This window comes from Chrysemys picta, chromosome 17, assembly GCF_011386835.1.
Source record: "Chrysemys picta bellii isolate R12L10 chromosome 17, ASM1138683v2, whole genome shotgun sequence".
In the NCBI taxonomy this organism is placed as follows: domain Eukaryota; kingdom Metazoa; phylum Chordata; order Testudines; family Emydidae; genus Chrysemys; species Chrysemys picta.
Genome location: NC_088807.1, coordinates 9,279,718 through 9,299,224, shown reverse-complemented (window position 1 = coordinate 9,299,224; position 19,507 = coordinate 9,279,718). Strand labels below are relative to the sequence as shown.

Sequence of the window (19,507 nt, the reverse complement as noted above, 5' to 3'; positions counted from 1 at the left end):
CAATTATATTTGGGGATAGATTCACAAGGAATTTCGGTGTGGCACTGCTCAGGAAGGGGATTCTTTCACTCGCTCATATTGAAGCTGTTCCAGTGTGGATAAACAATGGAAAACACATTGGGCTAGAGAGAAAACAAGCATAAGAATGACTGTGTCGCCTAGTGGTTGGTACACTCATCGGGGAGGTGGGAGACCTGGGATCCAAACACTCTGCTCCGATGACTTTTTAAATTATTTCTCCACCATGGCACAACTTCAATAGGAGCGATTAGGGGCTTTTCCCCACATAAGGGTATCCTCAAGCTCAGTGATTACAATACCCATGTGGAGGGTGGCAGATCCTAATTCTCCTTTCCCCTCTCAGGTGGAAAGGGGGGTTGAACTGGGGATCTCCCATGCCTTAGGTGAGTACCCTAGCCACTGGGCTAAAAGTCACAAGCAAGGGCCTCTGCCCCCCTCCCAGTAGTTGTTTTGTGTTAGCTCTGCTATAAGGGCCTCCAGGCTAGTTAAACAGAGAAACTCCTATTTTCCCAGTTCATGCATCGCTCTGGGACTTAGGTATCCAGATACCTGGCGTGGAGCTGCAGTGCGCAGGCTCAGAAGCAGGAACATAGGTACCTAGGGAATTTTTACTAGAAAAATTCAGGTGCCAGGTGAGTTAAGGCACCTTCAGGGTTCAGGAGCAGCTGAGCAGAGGTTTGGTGACTCTCAGTGTGGCCTGATTCTGGGATTTAGTCGCCTAAAGTTGCAATTAGGCGCCTACGTCCCTTTGTGAATCCGGCGCACACTGATTATCAGTCTCCTTTTCTAAGATTGGCTATTGCTGCCAATTACTGAAGAATATTGATGAATATTCTTCATTCCTAGTTATTGATTACTATGGATTACTGTTTGCTTACTACCAATTCTGATCAGTTATTATTATTAATACTGATATCTACAGCTAACTATTATTGCTATCCAGTTATAGATTACTATGCTAATTGCTTTTTGATTATTGTTTACTAGCAATTATTTTGATCAGTAATTAAACGATTACTGTTTTTTTGTTACTGATTGCTGATTATTTATATTGATCACTGCTATTATAACCTAGTAATGATCAATTATTGATTGTTCACTAATAAGCTGGATCACTGATTAGTGATTATTATAACTGACTATTAAAATGATTGCTTGCTGATTACTGTGATGTAATACTGATTATTGTAATTGATTATTACTATTACTGATTATTGATTGTTATGATGGATGATTGATTACTCCTGACTCTAGTTGATAATGGTTACTATTATCAGTTACGAAGTGCTGTGATGGGGCACATCACTGATTACTCAGGTTAATTATTGATTGCTGTTGATTGCTAGTTGATTAGATAGTGGCTGATTCTTGATGATTAATTGATTCTTGATGGCTATTATAAATCAACAGGGCGTTGATTACCGATGGCTCGAATTGATTACTGATTACTACGGATGGCTGATTGCTGTAACGTACAGCAGATTATTGGTGACCTATAAAAGATTGGTTACTGATAGGGGCTGTCAGTGGTTGGTGATTCGTTACTGATTGCTGGGGATTGGCCACTGGGGTTGTTAGCTTTTGGTGATGGGTTCCTGATTGTTGGGAACTGGCCATTGGGGCTGTTAGCAGTTGGTGATCGGTTAGTGATGGTTGGGGACTGGCCGTTGGGGCTATCAGTGATCGGTTGTCGGTTACTGATTGTTGGGGACTGGCCGTTGGGGCTGTTACAGTTGGTGATCACTTACTGATTGCTGGGGACTGGCCATTGGGGCTGCTAGTGATCGGTTAGTGATGGTTGGGGACTGGCCGTTGGGGCTGTTAGCAGTTGGTGATCGGTTACTGATTGTTGGGGACTGGCCGTTGGGGCTATCAGTGATCGGTTAGTGATGGTTGGGGACTGGCCGTTGGGGCTGTTAGCAGTTGGTGATCGGTTACTGATTGCTGAGGACTGGGGCTGTTAGTGATCGGTTAGTGATGGTTGGGGACTGGCCGTTGGGGCTGTTAGTGATCGTTTAGTGATGGTTGGGGACTGGCCGTTGGGGCTGTCAGTGATTGGTTGTCGGTTACTGATTGTTGGGGACTGGCCATTGGGGCTGTCAGTGATCGGTTAGTGATGGTTGGGGACTGGCAGTTGGGGCTGTCAGTGATTGGTTAGTGATGGTTGAGGACTGGCCATTGGGGCTGTCAGTGATCGGTTAGTGATGGTTGAGGACTGGCCATTGGGGCTGTTAGCAGTTGGTGATCGGTTACTGATTGCTGAGGACTGGGGCTGTTAGTGATCGGTTAGTGATGGTTGGGGACTGGCCGTTGGGGCTGTTAGTGATCGGTTAGTGATGGTTGGGGACTGGCCGTTGGGGCTGTCAGTGATTGGTTGTCGGTTAGTGATGGTTGGGGACTGGCCGTTGGGGCTGTCAGTGATTGGTTGTCGGTTACTGATGGTTGGGGACTGGCCGTTGGGGCTGTCAGTGATCGGTTAGTGATGGTTGGGGACTGACCATTGGGGCTGTTAGCAGTTGGTTGTCGGTTACTGATTGCTGAGGACTGGCCGTTGGGGCTGTTAGTGATCGGTTAGTGATAGTTGGGGACTGGCCGTTGGGGCTGTTAGTGATCGTTTAGTGATGGTTGGGGACTGGCCGTTGGGGCTGTCAGTGATTGGTTGTCGGTTACTGATTGCTGAGGACTGGCCGTTGGGGCTGTTAGTGATCGGTTAGTGATAGTTGGGGACTGGCCGTTGGGGCTGTCAGTGATTGGTTGTCGGTTACTGATTGCTGGGGACTGGCCATTGGGGCTGTCAGTGATCGGTTGTCGGTTACTGATTGCTGGGGACTGGCCATTGGGGCTGTTAGTGATCGGTTACTGATTGTTGGGGACTGGCCATTGGGGCTGTCAGTGATCGGTTGTCGGTTACTGATTGCTGGGGACTGGCCGTTGGGGCTGTTAGCAGTTGGTTGTCGGTTACTGATTGCTGAGGACTGTCCGTTGGGGCTCTTATTGGTTGACGATTGGTTGGGGACTGGCCATTGGGGCTGTTAGCGGTTGGTGGGCGGCTACTGGTAGGGTGACCAGACGACCCGATATTTCGGGGTTTGTCCCGCCAATCTTTGATCGGGACATAATTTGCCCCGATATCCACCGGCAGGGCTGACTCGGCTTCCTGTGGGCACCCCCCTAATGTGTCCCGATATTTTCTTTCCCTCATCTGGTCACCCTAGCTACTGGTGATCAGTGGCCGTTTATCGGCACCCGACATTGATTATCACCAGCTGGCCACCGAGTATCGATTAGTCGCGGTGCAGCCGCGGACCAGGTGTGCTCAGGCTCCTGCCCCCTCCCGCCGCGTCGTGCCCGCTTAGGCTCACTGCCCCGCCCAGGGACCGGGGGGGGGTTACTGCGCATGTGCACAGCCGTCCCCCAGCAAGTGGAGCTCCGCTCTCACGCGCAGAGCGAATGGGGGTCCAAGCTCTGGCTATCTCCCTGGCGCCGGAAGTGGGGCTGCCCCTAGTCACGTGGGCACGGGTGCTGAAGCTCGGAAGTGTTGCTGGGGGGAAGGACTGGTTGGACGGTCGGCGGAGCGGGGGAGACGTTTTGCTGAGACACTGGCCGGATGTGAAGGGTAGAGGGGAGCGAGCTGGTGGTGGTGGCCCGGTGAGTTCCCCACTGCCCCCGGAGATAAACACCCCTCCCCGGGAGAGAATGGGCCCGTCCGCGCCCCATGCGCACAGCGGGGCGGGCGAGACCATTTGTGCGCCCGGGGAGGATGGGGGAGACCAGGGTGAGGATGGGCTTGCGGATAGGGGAGACCATTATGTGTGGGGGATGGAGGGGGATTATGATGTGTTGAGGGTGATTGGGGTGGGGCGTGGATGGAGATGGGGGATACTATTATGTGCACCCTAAGGGGGGGATGTGGCTGCAGATGGGGGGGAGACCACTGTGCATGGGGGGGCAGGAAGGGGATGTGGGGAGACCATCTTATGCACCCTATGGGGATGGGGTAGCAGATGGGGGGTAGTAATGTGTGGGGGGCAGGGAGGAGATGGGGAGACCATTGGGGTGGCCGTGGATGGGGCGGGAAGACCAGGGTGGATGTGCCCTGTGCGGAGTCCTAGAACCCAAGGTAGAAGGGACCCTTCCCATAAGCTAGCACGGCCCAGAGAACTGCCCCACACTGATCCCCAGAGCAGAGATCTTACAAAAACATCCTGTCCGGGTTCAGAAATGGTAAGTAATGAAGAATCTGCCATGACCCCAGTTACCTACCTTCTTCCAATGATTCGTCACCTTCCCCATTGTACATTTACACCTTATTTCCAGGCTGAATTTGTCTGGCTTCAGCTTCCAGCCATTGAGTCATGTTCAAGCTTTCTCTCCTAGATTGAAGAGCCTGTTGTTAAATATTCCCCATGTAGGTTCCCATTTTAAACCAAAACAAAAGTCCCTGAGCCCACTCTTCTCTCAATTCCTTTCCTCCAATTCCATCCGAGACCCTCTCCAATCCGGCTTCCACTCCCAACACTACATTGAGGCAGCTCTCACCAAAATCTCCAGTGACCTGTCGCTAACCAAATTTCAAGAGTCACTGCTCCATCCTCATCCTTCTTCGCCAGCCAGCCAGCCACCGACCTTTGATGCAGTTGACCATGCTATTTTTCTTGCAATCTAGTCCTACTTGGGCTTCTGTGACTCTGTCCTCTCCTAATTCTCCTCCTACCTCTCTAATCACTCCTTCAGCATGTCCTTCAGAGAATCCTCCTCACCCCCCCTCCCACTTCTGTAGGGTGTGACAAATGTGGGAATTTTGCTAATATCTGTATGATTCATATGTGTGCCTCAGTTTCTCTTTGTGTTTTGCATTGCTGTGCATGGAATGTAAAGGGTTCAAAAGAGCAGTAGACATGACATAAGACATTGGGTCAGGTAATTATTGTCTGGGATGGTATCAATGGGCTGTTAAAGGACTGGCTGAAACCAATCCAAAATTAGTGGAGGATCCTGAAAAACAATGGAAACCTGAATAGCAGGGACTTTCATGCCTAGCAACCAACAGCCAAAAGGAAGGAAGCAGACCAAAGAAAGACCCTGAGCTGGAGAACAAAGGGGGAGGTATCAGGTGGCTATGTTAAGAGCTGGTCTTTGGAGAGAGACAGACACTGTCACCTCAGACAGAGAGCCAAAATGGATTCTAGCAGCTTGGCTGGGTGGAGCCCTGGCCTTGGCCAGTCTGAATTCTGTCTTCACCTTTGCTTCTCTGTGCTAACCTAAGGACTGCCCTGCTGTGTTCCAGTTGGCTAATAAACCCTGCTCTGTTTTGAAAGGGCTGCCTGGTGTCATTGAAAATCCTTGATGAGGTGCCTTGATCCCGGGAGAGGGCAAAAAGTCTCTGAACAGGACTCTGTCTCAGTGAGACTTGCTGGCAGAGCTCACAGGGTGAAGAAGGCAGGCTGGAGCCCAGAGGCCCAGGCGCTGAGGCTTTGAGGCTGTGTAGCCCACCCTTAAGGAAGAAGGGGGGGGGTCTGGCACACTGATGGGGTTCCTCCAAGGAGCTGCTCAAAATCTGAGGTATAACACAGATCCCACGGGCCTGGGACAGTTGGTGGTAGAGGTGGGATGCTGAATACACCAATAATATTTTGCAGTAAGTGACTTGCAGCAGTCAAAACAAGATTAGTCAAAAGAAACGGCAAGACAGTGCTGTATATTCACCTCCCTAAGAAGAGCCATGTACAGAAAGAGGGTTAAATGTTGGGAAGTTAAACAAGGCCCAGCTCATTGCATGGCTGGAGAAGGGTGATCGAGCCAGGGTCCAGGCCCAGGCGGAGTCCTGAGAGAGTCTGAGGGCAACAGAGGCAGTAGCAGGATGTCCTCATGACCTGACTCCCCATCGCCAGAGTTGGAACAGTGGAAGTTGGAGCTGGAAGTGAGGAAGCTTCAGCTAAAGGAACAGACACTAAAGGACCATGAAAGAGAGTGAGCTGATTGATAGAAACAGTAAAAACAGGAGGAGGAGCAGCACCAGCATGAACTGGCTAGGGAGAAGTGAAGGAGCACAAGTTCCCAGAGGGGGGTAGGTGGGGAGAGACCATGGGAAGCCAGTTCTGCAAGGAGTCTAGATACCAAATTGCCCCAGTTTATGGGGAAGTGGGATATAGATGCCATTGAGAATGCTTGCAATTTGAACCTGGTTGACCCTGTGGACTGGCTTCACTGTCTGACCCTGTTATTTGGTCCCAAGGTATAAGAGGCATATAGCCAGCTGGATGGAGTTGACACTGGGGGCTTTGTTGCTTACATTTGAATCAACACCTGAAGCTTCTAGGAAAAGGTTTCCGTGTGTGCAAAAGATCCAGGGTGTGATGTGTTTGGAAGCCACTGCCCTGATGGGAGAATCTCTCCACAAATGGGGTAAAAAGGTGCAGGCATCAAAAAAGATATTAGAATTGGAAAAAGTGCAGAGAAGGGCATCAAAAATGATGAGGGGTATGGAACAACTTCCATATGAGGAGAGATTGAAAAGATGGACTGTTCAGCTTAGAACAGACGATTAATGGGGGTAATGACAGAGGTCTATAAAATCATGAAGGGTGTGAAGGAATTGTTATTTCCCCCTTCACATAACACAAGAACCAGGGGTCTCCTGATGAAATTAAAAGGCAGCAGGTTTAAAACAAACATAAGGAAGTACTTCTTCACACAACGCACAGTCAGTCTGTGCAACTCGTCGCCAAGGGATGTTGTGAAGGTCAAAAATATAACTGGGTTCAGAAAAAGAATTGGAGAAGTTAATGGAGGGTATGTCTATCAAGATGGTCCGGGACACAACCCCATGCTCTGGGTGTCCCTAAACTTCTCACTTCCAGAAGCCTGGACTGGATGACAGAGGACAAATCACTCTAATTGCCCTGTTCTGTTCATTCCCTCTAAAGCCTCTGGCAGTGACCATTGTCAGAAAGCAGGATACTGGGCTAGACGGACCATTGATCTGACCCAGTAGGGCTGTTCTTACATCACTACGCTGGATAATTTATATAACCTATTGGGTTGAAACAACTCCATGGGTTCTGTCCCCATGAGCTTAAAATGTGGTCAGTGAACATGAAGCCTAGGGTGCTTGTAGCACAGGCCAACTGGGTGATGAGTTTGTGGGTGGTAGGGCCCAGTGTTGAGAACACTAAGACCCAGGTTGGGTACCCAAAAGGGGTCCGGGGGGGGTGTCACACAGTTGCCCCAGAATGGGATTTGAGTTAACCCAAACCAAGGGAGACAGCCGATGTGGGTTGAGCATCTCTAAGAGATCCCAAAGACCTGTGGTGTAATATCTGTGGATATTGCCCAAGGCTTGAAGAAATGAGGTTTAAACGGGACTCTTGAAGGGTTAGCTTGGTGAAAGCCATCCTTCCCAAGCCTGTGTGCCCCCGATGAGGGAGACCTGTGTGTGTGTGCGCGCGCTCTATGCCCTGGGGATAGGGGAGACCATTATCTGTGAATGTCCCCTATGGGGAGATGGGAGAGACCATTGTGTGTGCTCTATGCCGTGGGGATGGGGGAGACCATTGTCTGTAAATGTACCCTATGGGGGAGATGGGGGGGAGACCAGTGTGTATGTGCTCTATGGGGAGGATGGGGGAAATCATTGTGTCTGTGCTCCCTATCAGGGGTGGGGTGGGAGAGACCATTTTGTGTGTGTGTGTGCGCGCGCCCCCTATGTGGGGGCGTGGGATGAGGATGGGGGAGACCACAGTGTGCACCCTCTGAGAAGGAAGAAACCACTGTGTGCACCCTATGGGGGGGTGGATCAGCCTTCTGTGCATTGGGGCAGAGTCAGTGTCAACCTGTGAATTGCTTCAGGCACCTCATATCACTGTTTTCAATGTCAGTGCTGCAGGTTGGTTGCCTGCCCATTGGGGTGACCGCCTGCGCTCCTCAGCTCAGCGGGTATACCTAGCTGGCGCGGCGCTGGTGGCTGCATGGAGGCTCTCTTGTTGCTACAATCATGATCCTGGCTTGCAGGGGGATTGGCCCAAACCGACCTGTGGGGGTGACTTGTGTCCAGTAGGGGCATCCATGGGGCCTTAGGCGCCAGTTTAACTGAACCGGTTTGCAGTGGCAGTGCTGATGTGCAGAAGCATGCAGTTCAGACAGACATGTCCCTTACTCGAGGATTTATTAGAGGATACTCTATATTCTAGTAGACAGGTGAGGATAGAAGTTGATAAATACAGGTAGGAACCAAAGACAAACAGTCAAACAAGAGTCCTATCCAGTTACACCACATGAAAGCAGAGGGCTAAATTTTGATAAGAGCTTGTATATAAATGCAAGAAATCTAAATATGAAGATGGGTGAACTTGGGTGCCTCATATTAAATGAGGATATTGATAAAATACGCATCACAGAAAGATGGTGGAAAGATGATAATCAATGGGACACAGAAATACCAGGGTAAAAAATATGTAAGGATGACAGAGTAGGCCATGCTGGTGGGGGAGTGGTAGAATATGTGAAAGAAAGCAGAGAGTCAAATATAGAAAAAAATCTTAAATTAATCAAACAGTACCATAGAATCTCTATGGATAGACATTCCATGCTTGACTAATAATAGTAGGAATATGCAACTGATCACCTGACCGAGATGGTAAAGGTGATTGAGAAATGCTGAGGGAAATTAGAGAATCTACAGAAACAGAAAACTCAGTAATAATGGGGGATTTCAGTTATCCCCATATTGACTGTGTACACGTCACCTCAGAATGGGACGCACAGATAAAGTTTCTAGACACCATGAATGACTGCTTCTTGGAGCAGGTAGTCCTGGAACCCACCAGAGGAGAGGCAATTCTTGATTTAGTCCGAAGTGGTGCACAGGATCTGGTCCAAGAGGTGAATATAGCTGAACCACTTGGTAATGGCCACCAGAGTGTAATTGAATTTCACATCCTTGTAGGGGGAAAAATACCAAAGAAACCTATGCCATAGTATTAAACTGCAAAAAGGGGAATGACACAAAAATGAAGAGGCTTGTTAAACAGAAATTAAAAGGAACAATCACAAGAGTAACATGCCTGCAAGCTGCATGGAAACTTTTTTACAAATCCCATAATAGGGGCTTAAACTATATGTATACCCCAAATAATAGTTTAAAGAGAGAGGACAGTAAGAGGACCAAAAAATGCCACTATGGCTAATCAACAGAGTAAAAGAGGGAGTTAGAGGCAACAAAGATGTCTTTTTAAAAATTGGAAGTCAAATCCTATTGAGGAAAATAGAAAGGAGCATAAACTCTGGCAAGTTGAGTGTAAAAGTATAATGAGGCAGGCCAAAAAAGAATTTGAAGAACAACTAACAAACGACAGCAACTAACAACAAAAAAGAAATTGTAAGTACATCAGAAGCAGGAAGCCTGCCAAACGATCATTGGGGCTTCTGGATGATCAAGGTGCTAAAGGAGTATTCAAGGAAATAGAGGTTGTTGTGGAGGAGCTAAATGAATTCTTTGCATCGGTCTTCACAGCAGAGGATGTGAGGGAGATTCCCACACCTGAGTCATTCTTTTTAGGTGAAAAATCTGAAGAACTGTCCCAGATTGAGGTGTCGATAGAGGAAGTTTTGGAACAAATTAATAAATTACTATCTCTTCCTGAGAACTTACTATTGTTTATTCAACCAAGAGTTCTGAAGAAACTCAAATATGAAATTGCAGAAATATTAACTGTGGTATGTAACCTATCGCTTAAATCAGCCTACCAGATGACTGGAGGATAGCCAATGTAATCCTAATTTTTTTTAAAAGGCTCCAGAGGCGATCCTGGCAATTATAGGCTGGTAAGCCCAACTTGAGTACCAGACACATTGGTTGAAACTATAGTAAAGAACAGAATTATCAGACTCAGAGATTGGGAAGTGTCAGCACAGCTTTTGTAAAGGGAAATCATACCTCACCAAACTATTAGAATTCTTTGAGGGAGTCAACAAACATGTGCATATGGCTGATCCAGTGGATATTGTGTACTTGGACTTTCAGAAAGCCTTTGCTAAGGTCCCTCAGCAAAGGCTCTTAAGCAAAGTAAGCAGTTCTGGGACTGGTGGTAAGGTCGTCTTATGGATCAGTAACTGGTTAAAAGATGGGAAACAAAGAGTAGGAATAAATGGTCAGTTTTCACAGTGGAGAGAGATAAATAGCAGATCTGTACTGGGATCAATGCTGTTCAACATATTCGTAAATGACCTGGAAAAAGGGGTAAGCAGTGACGTGGTAAAGATTCCAGATGATACAAAATTACTCAAGATAGTTAAGTCCAAAGCTGACTGCGAAGAGTTACAAAGGGATCTCACAAAATGAGGTGACTGGGCAACAAAATGGCAGATGAAATTCAGTGTTGATAAATGCAAAGTAATACACATTGTAAAACTCAATCCTGACAATATATACAAATGATGAGATCTAAACTAGCTGTTACCACTCAAGAAAGAGCTCTTAGAATCATCGTGGATAGTTCTCTGAAAACATCCGCTCAATGCATTGCAGCAATCAAAAAAGCTGACAATGTTATAAATCATTAGGAAAGGATAGGTAATAAGACAGAAAATATCATAATGCCTCTGTATAAATCCATGGTACGCCCACACCTTGAATACTGCGTGCAGTTCTGACTGCCCCATCTCAAAAAAGATATTTTAGAATTGGTACAGAGAAGGGTAACAAAAATGATTAGACGTATGCAACAGCTTCTATATTAGGGGATATTAAAAACACTGGGACTGTTCAGCTTAGAAACGAGGCAGCTAAGGGGAGATGCAATAGAAGTCTATAAAATCACGAATGGTGTGAAGAAAGTGAATGGGCAAGTGTTATTTACCCCTTCACATAGCACAAGAACTAGGGGTCATCCAATGAAATTAATAGGCAGCAGGTTTAAAACAAACATAGGGAAGTATTTCTTCACGCAATGCACAGTCAGCCTCTGGAACTCGTTGCCAGGGGATGTTATGAAGGCCAAAAGTATAACTGGGTTCAAAAATGAATTAGAGAAGTTTGATGGAGAATAGGCCCATCAGTGGCTATTAGCCAACATGGGCAGGGAGGCAACCCCATGCTCAGAGTGTCCCTAAACCTCTGATTGCCATGACGACGGGATGGATCACTCAAGAATTGCCCTGTTCTGTTCATTCCCTCTGGGGCACCTGGCATTGGCCACTGTCGGAGGGCAGGATACGGGGCTAGATGGACCTTTGGTTGTACCCAGCATGGCCATTTTTATGGTTAAACAGGCACAACTCTGCATGGAGACAGTCCCTTGTTGTCTGTCCTGGTGCTGCTGAGGCGGCCGCGAAGGCGATGGTTGGGACGGGGTGACGCAGGTCCATACTGTCATGCTTGGTGTCACATGAACTGAGTCTGGCCCTGAAATGCTTTAGCAGGATCCTTTCCTGCTGTTGCAGGACCTTTCCGGGGGTGTGGGTGCTCCCAGATAGAGGGATGCAGGCCCCCCCCAGCTCCTGAGCCAGTGGGTGTGGGAGGAGTGGCATCGGATCGTGCCCTGCGCAGGGTGTCGGGTATCTTTGGCCTGTCCCTCAGTGTGAGTGAGCTGTGGATGTCCTGGCCTCTGCTGGTGACGGCAAGCTCCTCTGCACTGGCCAGGTGTAGTCATGGCAGGACCCTTGGGGCTCCTCTCTGGGAGGCAGAGTCTTGGCCCCCCACACCTTTTCCCCCTCCCCTCCCTCCTCGAATGCAGAAGGTCGCTCTGCCTCCGGCAGCCTTGGATGTGGGTCCCACAGGCTCCCTGCCAGGGAGTGATGTGCTGCCTTGGGCGGCAGGCTCAGCCATCCGGCAGGGGGTTATCATGCTGGGTGAGCTCATTGGGTTCTGCCTGGTCCATGCAGCAGGACAGCTCCTTGCTGCCTGCTCCTCCTCCCCTCCCCTCCCCAAGAGAGTCGCTGAGGCTGATGGGTCCCACCAGAGTGAGCCTGGACACAGACTGCCCCCATGGCCGAGGCCTCCAGTCATCCAGGACAGAGTGCTAATTCCTGGTGCAGTGACCCTGTCCTGAGCCCTGTCCTGTCCTGGATACTTCCTCTAGGGGACCATGGGGTGGGGCCCCCCTCACACATGGGGGAGGAGTGGGGGCAGGGGAACCCAGGAGCCCCCGGGGAGGGAGAGCATCCCAGAGGGAGCATTATGTGGATGTGAGCCACATGTCATCCTGACCATGCCCTGAATCCCCTCCTGTTCTGCTCCTTGTTCTCCACTCCCATCCCTGTCTCTGCTCGCCCAGCTCTCGCCCACCTAGATTTGGTTTTCACCCTCCCATCCCTGGAACAGTTGTGCCCGTGTCTGAGCTACTCCACTTGCCCAAAGGGGTGGTAGGACATCATGTGTGGGAACGGCATAGACCCGGGTAATGGCCGATGGGGGAAGGGCCATACCCTGTACCCTCCCCTCCCTCCATCATTCACCATGCACTTCCCTCCCGTCCACTTGTCCGGCTGGTGCGGGTGCTGCCCCATTCCCTCTCTGCCTCTGGTGAGCTGATTAGCATGGTAACTGCTGCAGGTGAGCCATGGAAAAGCCCTTTCTCACTGGAATAGGTGCCTGGAGATTGGGCAGGGAGCTGGGCGGAGGGAGGTGGGGGCAGAGGGAGAGGCAGGCCTGGGCGGGTAGTGCTAGGGCAGGAGTAGTGGGCCTTGCTAGTGTGAAGGTGGCCGTGCCAGGCTCTTAATTCTCCATCCTGCTCTTTTGCAGAGGATCCTGCCTGGAACGGGGGCTGGCACCCACAGTCATGGAGGATGATCTGGCTTCTCCTGCCAGCAAGGCCCCGTCCCCGCTGAGCTGTATCCGGATGGTCCAGGCGGGCTGGTCGGAGAAGGAAGACGGGGCCTGGGAGCGGAGTGGAAGCGTGCGGGATCCAGCGATGGTGGGGAGCTCTCCAGGGCGACCCGGGAGTTCTCCCCCTCTTTGCCCACCCAGCCGGTGCCAAGGGGAGCATAGCCCTGCCACCCCCCAGGACACTGATGAGTCAGGCCAGAACCAGAACGGGGGAGAAGAGGAGGTGGTGTCCCCTCTGTGCCAGGAGCCACCCCAGTCCCCGGCTCCAGGGGAACCACAGCCCCGCAGGCCGTTCCGGCGGAAGCACCGGCTGTACATGAAGCTGGCCCCTGGCAAGGTTACTGTGTCCCCAAGCCAGGACAGGGGGCAGCCAGCCACTGCCGAGGAGCCAGGGCCCTCTCAGGGCAAAAGGCTACGGCTGCTGCGAGGCCAAGCCAGCAACTTCCGGAGGAAGAAAAGACCCTTGGAGAATGGCCAGGAGGCAGGGCCTGGCAACGTGGGGCCCTCCCTCCCACTCCGCCAGTGCAGTGGGGAGGAGGGGCAGGACCCGGCACCAGAGGGGGAGGAGGAGGCGCAGGGCTTGGCATTGAAGCGGGAGGAGGAGGAGGGGCAGGGCCTGGCAATGAAGCGGGAGGAGGAGCAAGACCAGGGCCTGGCACTGGAGTGGGGGGAAGAGGAGGAGAAGAGGTTCAGCTCCCCCAGGTTGGCTGGGCCCGGCACCGCCCGCCCCAAGCCGGACTTCGTGCAGCTGATCGATGAGCACGGGATCTACTCCACGGCCAAGCTGGTGCTGGGCAGCGCGGCGGGTGAGCTGGACGAGGGGGTGGTGCTGCCGCCACACCTGAGGCGGGCAGGCCCCCAGCTGGAGATCCGGGAGGTGATCGTGGACGACAAGCCCTTCGCGTGCAGCGTGTGCGAGAAGACCTTCAAGCGGGCCTGGGAGCTGTTCAGCCATGAAGTGGTGCACAACGAGGAGCGGCCCTTCCACTGCGACCTCTGTGAGGCCTCCTTCAAGCGCCACTCGGACTTCAAGAGCCACCGGCTGGTGCACACCGAGGAGCGGCCCTTCCACTGCGAGATGTGCGGCAAGAAGTTCAAGCGCTCGTCCAACCTCCAGGAGCACCGGCGCATTCACACCGGCGAGCGCCCCTACCAGTGCGCCTGCTGCGACAAGAGCTTCAAGACGCCCTACGAGCTGCAGCGCCACATGCTCACCCACTGCACCGAGAAGCCCTTCAAATGCGGCGACTGCGGGAAGGACTTCCCCACCTCCAACTCGCTGCTGCTGCATCAGCGCCAGCACTGCGATGATAAGCCCCACGTCTGCGGCGTCTGCGGCAAGAAGTTCACCTACGGTCACAGCCTCAAGGTGCACGAGCGGGTTCACACCGGCGACCGGCCCTTCGTCTGCCCCATCTGCGGCAAGGGCTTCAAGCAGTCCAACGCCCTCTCCTCGCATGAGCGGGTGCACACCGGCGAGCGCCCCTTTGTCTGCAAGACCTGCGGCAAAGCCTTCAAGCAGTCGTCCTACCTGGTGATCCACGAGCGCTCGCATACGGGCGAGCGGCCCTACAAGTGCGAGGTGTGCCAGAAGGCCTTTGCCCGGCCCTCGCTGCTGCTGCAGCACCACCGGGTGCATAGCGAGGAGCGCCCCTACAAGTGCAGCTTCTGCGACAAGTTCTTCAAGGACCTGGCCTACCTGACGGTGCACGAGAAGGTGCACACGGGCGAGACCCCCTACAAGTGCAGTGTCTGCGACAAGGGCTTTGCCCACCCCTCCAACCTGCTGCAGCACCAGCGTGTGCACCGCGACGGCTGACCCGGCTCCTGCTCCAGCATGCCCCGCCGGGGAGTGCAGCCCAGGCTGCATGCAACTCCCAGTGGTGCCACTCTAGCTGGGCCCATGGAGGCTACATCTCCCAACGTGCACTGCAGTCCCTCGTGCATTAGGGTGAAGCAGTGCATGCTGGGAGGAGCAGTCCAGCCAGGCCACACTCTCACACTATAAGTGGCACTGAAAGCTCCTATGTGCGCATTGGGTATGGGCTAAAGGTCTGCGGAGGGCTGGGTTGCCCTGGCCTGAGTCGCTGCTTGCCTCCAGGGCCCCGTGGCCCTTCTCTGGGCACTCCCTGGAGCTCGGGGAAAGGGAGGAATGGTTGGCTCCTCAGTGAGGGGTTTGCTCCATGCCTGTCCTGCAGGGGGCCAGACTGTCTCCTCTGTGCTCCCCAGCTAGAAAGGGGTTTGTGAGCCCCACCTCTGTGCCATTGCCCCATGGCAGCCTCCCGACAGGATCAACACACAGACTGGGCACAGCCAGGATGGCCCCTTGGGGCTGCTCCATCAGCATCCCTGTGACCCAGGGTTCCTCTCCTTGGATAGCATGGTCCCTGCCAGGGGATCGCAAGCTGGCAACTCCCCGTGTAGCTGGGAGGGGCTTTCTGGGCTCCTGGGTGAGCCCCAGGGGGATGGGAAAGCAGGTTCCTTCTCAGTCAGTAACAGGGCTCCCAGCTGCCTGGAGCTGAGCGGAGCTTTTGCTCGCTGTACCCCACTGCAATGAGGGCTGGGGAGTCAAGCCCCCGTCCACCCAGTTTTGGATGCTGGGTTGCTTTCCTGTGGGAACTGAACCCACAGGGTGAGGGCTGGGCTACAGCCCCTCGCGTCTGGCACCTCCAGCCCGTGGGCGCTGGGATGCGTACGTGACCGAGTCACACCCATCGCTCCACAGACAGAAGGGGAGGTAATGAGATCCGCTCAAATCTTTTCCCCTCTCTTGGTGTCGTAGTAAGAAAACAACTTACATCACATCCAGATCGGGCTCTCTGAGCCTGCGCTAAGTGTGCACATGCCAGAATGGCGTACAATGTGAATTATAGCCCAGAGCCACTTCGCTGCTAGCTGGTGCCAGGCCCACTCCCATGTGCTGTCTGCTCTGCTGGGATGGAGAGCTGCCTTGGGGACTGGAGAGTCAGTGCGGGGAGTTCTCAGCTCTGGGTGGGTGTTGGGTCTGACACTTCTCCATGCTCGGGTTAAATAGGTGTCAACAGAAAGTCTGGATTCCCCACCCCCACCCCCATCCTCGCTGCGAGTGGACGGATCTTGCTCCCTACCCTATGCCTGGCCACTCATAGGATCTGCCAGGAACAGTGGGACTGGCAGCCTGCATTTCCCTCTCACAGTAAGTCGGGGAGGGGGCGAAGGGCAGAAGGGGTTCCTCTAAATATCATCCAGAAGCACCAGCACATAAGCGATGGGTGCATCCCAATTTCCCTTCTGAGACAAGAAGCTACAAAGGGGGGTTGAATGAGCCCTCCCATGCCAGGCTGGTTCCTGGCCCCTCTGCCCTGGGAAGGCAGGGGTTAAAGATGCCTGCTGTGCCAGATTGCAGACATGTGCAGCCAGTGGGAGTTCAGGGGGCCCTGCTAGCCAAGCTGAGAGCCTGGCCCCTGGGTGACCCACACGAGAGCTATGGGGCGGCTGGGGCCGGGCCCTACGTGTCCAGCACACCAGCTCATTCTCGTGGGATCACGCACTGCCTTTTGTTACGGAGCGCCCGGTCCGCCCGTGGACAGTACCTCACCTAGGGAGTGCTTTCATGTGCTAGCACCAGTCCCAGGGAGTGTCACCCTGCTGAAGCTCCAGTAACAGGTGTTTCCCGTCTGCACTGAGTTACACCGGGCATCGTGTCGGTCACCTCGGCCCCTCCAGCTCCTGTCCTGGCAGGACCCAATTTGCTAGTGAGGACGAGGTTCAGTTGCAGCCGTTGGGTGCTGCTGGCCCCTGAGTGTGGACCCAGAGCCAGCGGGCCTGGCTGTGTGTGGAGTAGGCAGCAGGATGTGTCCCCACCACCGCTGTTGCTTGTGCAGGTGTGCTTGCTGCAGTCACACCTTTATGTGCACGTGTACCCACTGTGTGGGGCGCTCCCAGGAGCCATGTGGGGTGTGAGGATAAATGCCTGCTACAGCTACAGCTAAGGGACTGCCTCCTTCAGTTCTAGCTCTAGCTGTCTGGGGTTTGGCACAGTAGGGCCGGGGTCAAATCCTGCTGGGGGTTTTCCATCCCAGTCCGATGAGTTTCCCAGCTGTGACTGAGCTCCCCTGTGCTAGTGCTGAGGGAATGTAGATGGGGCTGTGGGGGCCTTGCCCTTGTGTCACACAGCCCTGTTCTCGGAAGTTAGGAGATATGGAGCCAGTTCCTCAAATGGCCAGTCCTCCTGCAGGGGCAGCAAGGATCGGCCCCCTTTCCTGCACCCATTTAACCCATTAACAGGGCACTGGAAGGGGAGTCCCCTGGTTAATGCCCTAGCAGCCTTGTCCCATCTGGGGCTGTGAGAGCTCCTGAGCCATCTGCCTCTCCAGGCCTTCTGAGGAGACCTTCAGGGAACCCAGCTCCCCCAGGGCACACAGTGTGTCCCCTCCCTCCCCCCTGTGCAGCTCCCTGTTAGAGCAGAGTTGAAGAGTAGGCAGCTGTCCTTTATCTGCTCCATCCCCACCCCGCAGTACCCCCTTCTCTGCTCCAATGGGGAGCATTCCTGTAGCGAAGGCTGCTCAGAGGGACCCCCCAGTGGAGAAAGGACAAGGATGTGTGAGATGGGACCAGCGGCGCCACGTGTGCAGTAGCAGAAGGGTTTACAACCTCCACCCCGGGGGAGCAGGGTGTGGGGTGAGCCAGGTTCTCCTGGGGCTGCTGATTGCACCCATCAGCCAGCAGTTCTCTCCATGGCTGCGTTTTGCGGCTCAGTGCGGGGAGGGTTACTGCTAGCGTGGGAAAAGCCTGGGGGGCAGTCCAGACAATTCAACGGGCTGTAGCTGAGGTGAAGACGCTCTCAGACCCGCAGCTCCTGCAGAGCGGGTGGGAGTCGTGTCAGCCGGTGCTGAGCCTGGGAGGAGATGGTTGCTCACTCTGCCCTCCCAGCAGCAGGGTACCTAGCTGCCCATGAGTCATGCCATGTAGCAGGGAGCTCGGTGGAACAGATGCAGTATCATGTTGGTTACAATGGTGCCTAGGGATCCATCATGCTGGGGGCCGTATGGACTAAGGGGGAGTCTAGCTGTGCCCTGCCGGCCTGCTGCAAGATACCCTGCGAGAGCCAGTTGCTGGGGTGAGGGGCAGCGAGCAGAGGCAGGTGCAGCTGCCTGGTGGGGTTCCCCAGCAAGGGGCACTGTCCCCATGCAGTTGGGGCTGCTCAATGGGCAGCCCAGGGATGGATGAATGTTAGGAGGTACAGGTCGGTGATCTGGGTCCACCTAGAATCTGCAGCTGGGAGAAGTAACTTGCCCTATTGCTGGCGATGGGATGTTCTCCCCAGCCTCTGTGGAGTGCACAGGGGATGTGACCTGGCAGGGGAAGTGGCAGCGCTGGGCTCTGCCCCCGGGAGCGGTGGGTAGAGCAATTCACCCACGCGGTGCCTGGGGGGTTCACCTGACAGCTGCAGCCTGTCGCTGGGTGCTACATCCCTGTGCTGTGGTGGCCGTGCCCTGCTCTGTTTTAGGCAGTGAGGTGTGGCCCAGCGGGTTGGCAGTGTGTGGCCCATGGTCTGAGGGTACTGTGTTCACTCGGTAGCGGGCATGTTTGGTTCAGCATATGCCACACCCAGTGTGTATAGATTCCAATCACTAACCCTCCCCTGCAGGGGCCTGGCCTGGCTGCTGGGTGCCCATCCACAGCTGGTTGGCATCTGCAGGGTTTGGCCATTCCCAGCATACCAGGGGGCCACACCCTCCCTCAGGAAGTTGGGGGCAGGGCAGCCTCTGGGCACAGATAATTATTTAAATGGTCATGGGAAATTTCAAGTTCCTGGGCAGGTCCTGCATCACCTGCACCCAGGAAGGAGTGTGGGGAGGAGGGGATGGGCCCGGCCTGCCTGCACCAGAAACTCATCCAGCCTTGGGGAGAGCCAGGTGCATCGTCACTACACACCTGGGCCTGCCTGCGTCTCGGGGCACGGGGTGACTGCCGGGGAGCGTATCTGGGCACTGTCTGCTGCCAAGCTCCCTTCTGGTTCCTGTGGACTTACGGCTGTGCCTGCCCATCAGCAGGGGGAGGCTGGGGAAGGACCTTACCCAGAGAAGGTCACACGGGGCCAGCAACCCCCTGCACCTAGACTCACCCTGCGCCTGTGCTGGCCTGGAGGTGCCTGGCTCCACACTAAACTCCCCAGCACCGAAGCCATGGGACTCTGTGCGCGGACTCTCACTGCCTCGGGTCCCCCTTTTGTATTGCTACTGTAGGGAAGGGTGGGGGACCCCCACTCAGCTCCTCAACACTAATTACAGGACAGTTATTTAACTGTGTCTCTGTCTCATCTCTGCTCTGTGGGCCGGGCCTGATCACAGCTCGCCAGTTGCTCCTATTATCCCATGGGGGTCTACTGCCACTGCCCCAGAGCCACCAGTTTTTAAATGTGGGCCCAGTTTGGTGCTTGTGGAAGAAGGGGTAGGGCAGGGAAAAGGGGAGAACAGGCAGGTGTTACCTAATCCATCTCCTGGAGCAATGCTGGTGTCCCAACCCACAACCCCTGCCTCCGTAGCCCTGAGGTGCCCCTCAACCCTATCCCAGCCCTGGTCCGTCCCTCCCCAGCACTGCCAGTGACCCTCAATCCTGACCCGCAGCCCTCCTCCTCTCCCTCCTGCAGTGCTAGGACACTCCTGAAAAGCAGGGTGCTGT

The 19,507-nt window shown here is 53.7% G+C and overlaps 1 protein-coding gene across 6 annotated transcripts; it reads left to right on the top strand.

Annotated features, from left to right (window-relative positions):
* The first annotated feature begins 3,184 nt into the window (after nucleotides 1–3,184).
* Nucleotides 3,185–19,134, top strand: LOC101933595 (zinc finger protein ZFP2-like). 6 transcript variants are annotated; one of them, XM_042848147.2, is made up of 3 exons: nucleotides 3,185–3,669; nucleotides 5,340–5,583; nucleotides 12,761–19,134. In XM_042848147.2, exons 2-3 carry the CDS (start codon nucleotides 5,549–5,551, stop codon nucleotides 14,661–14,663), a joined length of 1,938 nt encoding a protein of 645 aa, XP_042704081.1. In that variant the 5' UTR covers nucleotides 3,185–3,669; nucleotides 5,340–5,548; the 3' UTR covers nucleotides 14,664–19,134. The 6 variants fall into 6 exon arrangements, with proteins under 6 accessions (XP_042704081.1, XP_005313405.1, XP_065426826.1 ...); XM_042848146.2 differs by lacking the exon at nucleotides 3,185–3,669 and adding an exon at nucleotides 3,969–4,245; XM_005313348.4 differs by lacking the exon at nucleotides 5,340–5,583 and having other exon boundaries at nucleotides 3,198–3,669.
* Nucleotides 19,135–19,507: the final 373 nt, after the last annotated feature.

What these genes read in the sequence shown, in the direction of transcription:
- LOC101933595 (XM_042848147.2), top strand. Translation starts at nt 5,549, where the DNA reads ATGGGGTTCCTCCAAGGAGCTGCTCAAAATCTGAG. An exon ending in GGAGCTGCTCAAAATCTGAG is followed by an intron (nt 5,584 to 12,760) that starts GTATAACACAGA and finishes GCTCTTTTGCAG; the next exon opens with AGGATCCTGCCTGGAACGGG.